The sequence below is a fragment of the Peromyscus eremicus genome, chromosome 7 (genome assembly GCF_949786415.1).
Source record: "Peromyscus eremicus chromosome 7, PerEre_H2_v1, whole genome shotgun sequence".
Lineage (NCBI taxonomy): Eukaryota > Metazoa > Chordata > Mammalia > Rodentia > Cricetidae > Peromyscus > Peromyscus eremicus.
Genome location: NC_081422.1, coordinates 33,893,260 through 33,897,299, shown reverse-complemented (window position 1 = coordinate 33,897,299; position 4,040 = coordinate 33,893,260). Strand labels below are relative to the sequence as shown.

The window sequence follows — 4,040 nt, the reverse complement described above, 5'->3', positions numbered from 1 at the left end:
ATATTCTAGAAATTATTCTGAGGCTTGATATCTCTTCACCATGGTGCAGGAGCAGCATATATTTATGTGGATTTTGTCCTTCCCTTCTCAAACATCATCTTTTCTGGACATTAACTTAACAAGAAACATCTGCATTTGGAATCCATACAGGAAAATTCTTTGGTGAACAAAACACTCAGTTGGCTATGGCAAGCATTTTTATAACGCTGTCTAAGTTGGATGACAGGCAGTCTTTCCATTGCATAGAGCCAAAACACTCTCACTTGCATTTCATTTCCTTATTATCTGCACCCCATTTCTGCTAAACCAGGACATTCTCCATCCCCTCTGCTTCTTCCTTTCCCAGAACTGGCTCTCATGGAGATGGAGAACTGCTCCGTGGTTACTGAGTTCATCCTCCTGGGAATCCCCCACACAGAGGGCCTAGAGACTATGCTTTTTGTATTATTCCTGCCCTTCTATGCTTGCACCCTGGTGGGAAATATCTCTATCCTTGTGGCCGTTATTTCCTCCACCCGCCTACATACACCCATGTATTTTTTCCTGGGGAACTTGTCTGTGTTTGACATGGGTTTCTCCTCTGTGACCTGTCCAAAAATGCTACTCTACCTTATGGGACTTAGCAGACTCATCTCCTATCAAGACTGTGTCTCCCAGCTCTTTTTCTTTCATTTTCTTGGGAGCATTGAGTGCTTTCTCTATACTGTGATGGCATATGACCGCTTTGCTGCCATTTGCCACCCTCTCCGCTACTCAGTCATCATGAACTCTAGGATCTGCGTGGCTCTAGCTGTGGGTACATGGCTGTTAGGATGCCTCCATTCCAGTATCTTGACTTCTCTCACCTTCACTTTACCTTACTGCGGCCCCAACAAAGTAGATCACTTCTTCTGTGATATACCAGCAGTCTTGCCACTGGCTTCTGCTGACACATCGTTAGCAAAGAGAGTGAGCTTCACTAATGTTGGTCTAGTATCCCTTGTCTGCTTTCTCCTGATTCTTGTGTCCTATACTAGAATCGCGATCTCCATTTTGAGTATTCGTTCAACTGAGGGACGTCAGCGTGCCTTCTCCACCTGCAGTGCCCATCTTATCGCTATCCTTTGTGCCTACGGACCCATCATCACTGTATACTTGCAGCCCACACCCAACCCCATGCTGGGAACTGTGGTACAAATTCTGATGAACTTGGTAGGACCCATGCTGAATCCTTTGATCTATACTTTGAGGAATAAAGAAGTAAAGATAGCTCTGAAAAAAATAGTGCATTGGAAGGGACCTGATTCTGAGGGCTAGGAAGATAAAAGAGTTGAATCCATTGCCCTAGAGTTCTTTCTATGCCAAGATGTGAAATTTTAATGTGGATTCTTCACACAGGATGGTAACTTGGAACATTTAAAGCAGAGGAAATGATTGGAACACTGTACAATATTATCTTTTTATATATTTGTAGGTGCTGCTTATCCATCGCCATTAAAATAGCTTAGTCTTGGTTGTTGTTATTTGCCTTTCTTTGAAGTGCTATCTACCTAGAAAAAGAGGTCTCTCTCACAGAAGCATGGTTCACTGTTACCCATTTAGTCCCTTCGTACTACGTGTGAGTCAAACTTAAGCAGAAAGCCAAGACTTAGGAAAAAGAAAAAAGTCAGTAATTGAACAAGAGAATTGGAGTATTCTTTAATTTTCTTTCATATATACATATATGTATATATTTATTTCTTGGGAACAGTTTTTACATACAGTTACAATAGTCAACAAGCTTAGTTACGCTTTTTAAATTTAAATTATTTTCTTTTAATTTTTAGATTATAATGTACTTACATTTCTCCCTTGCCTTTATTCCAAACCCTCCCATATGTTCCTGCCCAAATTTTTTCAGATTCATGTCCTCTTTTTACACTAATTGTTATTGTGTGTGTGTGTGTGTATGTGTGTATATACACATATATTTCTAAATATAACCTGCTTAGTGTGTATAACATTACTTGAATGCATGTTTTCAAGACTGACCATTTGGTGCTAAACAACTAATTGGTGTGCCCTTCCCTGGGGAAGAACACCTGCTTCCAGCTTTCCTCAGTTGCCTATAGTTCTCCATGTTCTGCAACCCTACATACACAAAGAACTGTATAGCTATATTTTTATGTACAAAAATATGTTTTGACATATGTACTTATTGTGGAATGGTTAAACCTAGATAATTTACACATAACTATCTTGTTCATAATTTGTGATGAAAATCAATTATCAGTGCTCTGCAAACATCTAATACATGGTCACTCACTATAGTTACCATGCTATGCAATAAATTCTTGAACTGATTGATCCAATGGAACTAACAATTTTATCTTTTAAATATCATTTTTTTTCTCAAATTCAAACCCCTTATTCTAGTTCCTCCATTTTCCTCTTTGTTTGAGAGCATTGAAGTATTTTAGATTCCATAATTGGTGTTCCATATTTAGTATCTGTTTTCTAACCTGGCGTTTGTCACTCCATTGTCATCCACATGGACTCCTATGATTCCTTAGTTATCTCACATCTTGCTTTGTAAGGTTGAGTAATACTTCATTATGCACATGAGACATATTTTCATTACCCATTCATCTGTTGATGGACACTTAAGTTGATCCCAGAGTCTGTTACAAATAATGATAAAGTGATCATAGGCATACAGACATCCTTTTGGCACTTCCTTTATATAGTCTTACAAATCTGATAGTGGGATTTAGTGGGATTACTGAATCACATGGTAAATTTACTTTTGAAGAAACTTAACACCGTTTTCAAAACTGGATGCATCTTTTAATTTGCATTCCTACTTGCAGATGTTGCTTTTCCTCACCACATGTGCTACAGTTTGTTGTTTTACCTTTGCCTTTGTCATAATAGCTATTCTTATAGATGGGACATTCATTCATTGTGATTTTTACTTGCATTTCTCACTGTTATCAGACTAAATGCTAGCACTAGAAAAAAAGTGGTTGTCCCTTTCCCCCAACTCCCTGAAAAGAAAATAATTTTCAGTGACAGTTTCTTTCTCTTTCCCATGTTTGATCCCACATTTAACTTCTTTGCTTGAAAATCCCTATATAAATAAATGATATTAACACCAACCTTATGAAAAATGAAATGCATTGTGACTAGTATTTTCTACTTGGTCCCATTCCCATTAGACTGCCATTTCATGTCACCATTAATGTGATGGTTGCATTTTTACATCAAATCATTGAATTGGTTGAGTGGTTTTGCAAGTACTCAACACAGGATCCCAGCGAATTTATCCCAGTATTCCCACACTAACCACTTCTTTCTTATCTACTCTATGTGTTTTATTTCTGGAAAGGATTCTATTGGAAAATACTTGAAGGCCTCTGGACCTCACAGTACTTTGTGATACTAAAAACATAATATACTGTTTTTTAAAACTTCAAGGTTTTAAAAAATATCTGAAGCCCAGCTTTATCTTTTTGCTATTTTTTTTTTTTGCCATGGTAGATTGGACAAGTTTCTCAAGTTTATTCAGTCATCTGCCAAACAAGAAAGAAACTGTCAAGGAGCATTTATGATTATTTTGCTTCTTGGAACTTCTTCAGTTTTTTTATGCATACCAAATGCTTTTAGTTTTGTTTATAAGTTCCTGCAGGGAATTTTTGTGGGTCACTTCTTGGACATACATACCAATGAATATAGAGAACTTTGGCTGGATCCTTTGTATTAACTATATAGTGTACATACAACTTCAACTATTTGCTCCTTTCACCCAAGTCCTAAGCCATTGTTATTGAAATTCAAACCTCCTGGCTATATTAGAAAAACAGATGAATTCAGTGACAAATTCTCCTTTCTGAGGAAGACATGGCCATGGCCATTATGCTTGAAGAACTCAATCTCCTTCAAATCCTCCAAATCTTTCCAAGTACCAGAGTTTTTTTTTTAAATAAATAACCTCTTCCTTAATGCAGACTTCACATTTCTATATTTTGTGCAGTAACATGAAAATTGTCACTTATGAAGTCTTTGTACTTGTTGGGTATTGT

The 4,040-nt window shown here is 37.2% G+C and overlaps 1 protein-coding gene across 1 annotated transcript; it reads left to right on the top strand.

Annotated features, from left to right (window-relative positions):
• Positions 1 to 357: 357 nt before the first annotated feature.
• Positions 358 to 1,296, top strand: LOC131914227 (olfactory receptor 10D3). Its single transcript, XM_059266818.1, has one exon. The coding sequence runs from the start codon at positions 358 to 360 to the stop codon at positions 1,294 to 1,296; it is 939 nt and encodes a 312-aa protein (XP_059122801.1).
• Positions 1,297 to 4,040: the final 2,744 nt, after the last annotated feature.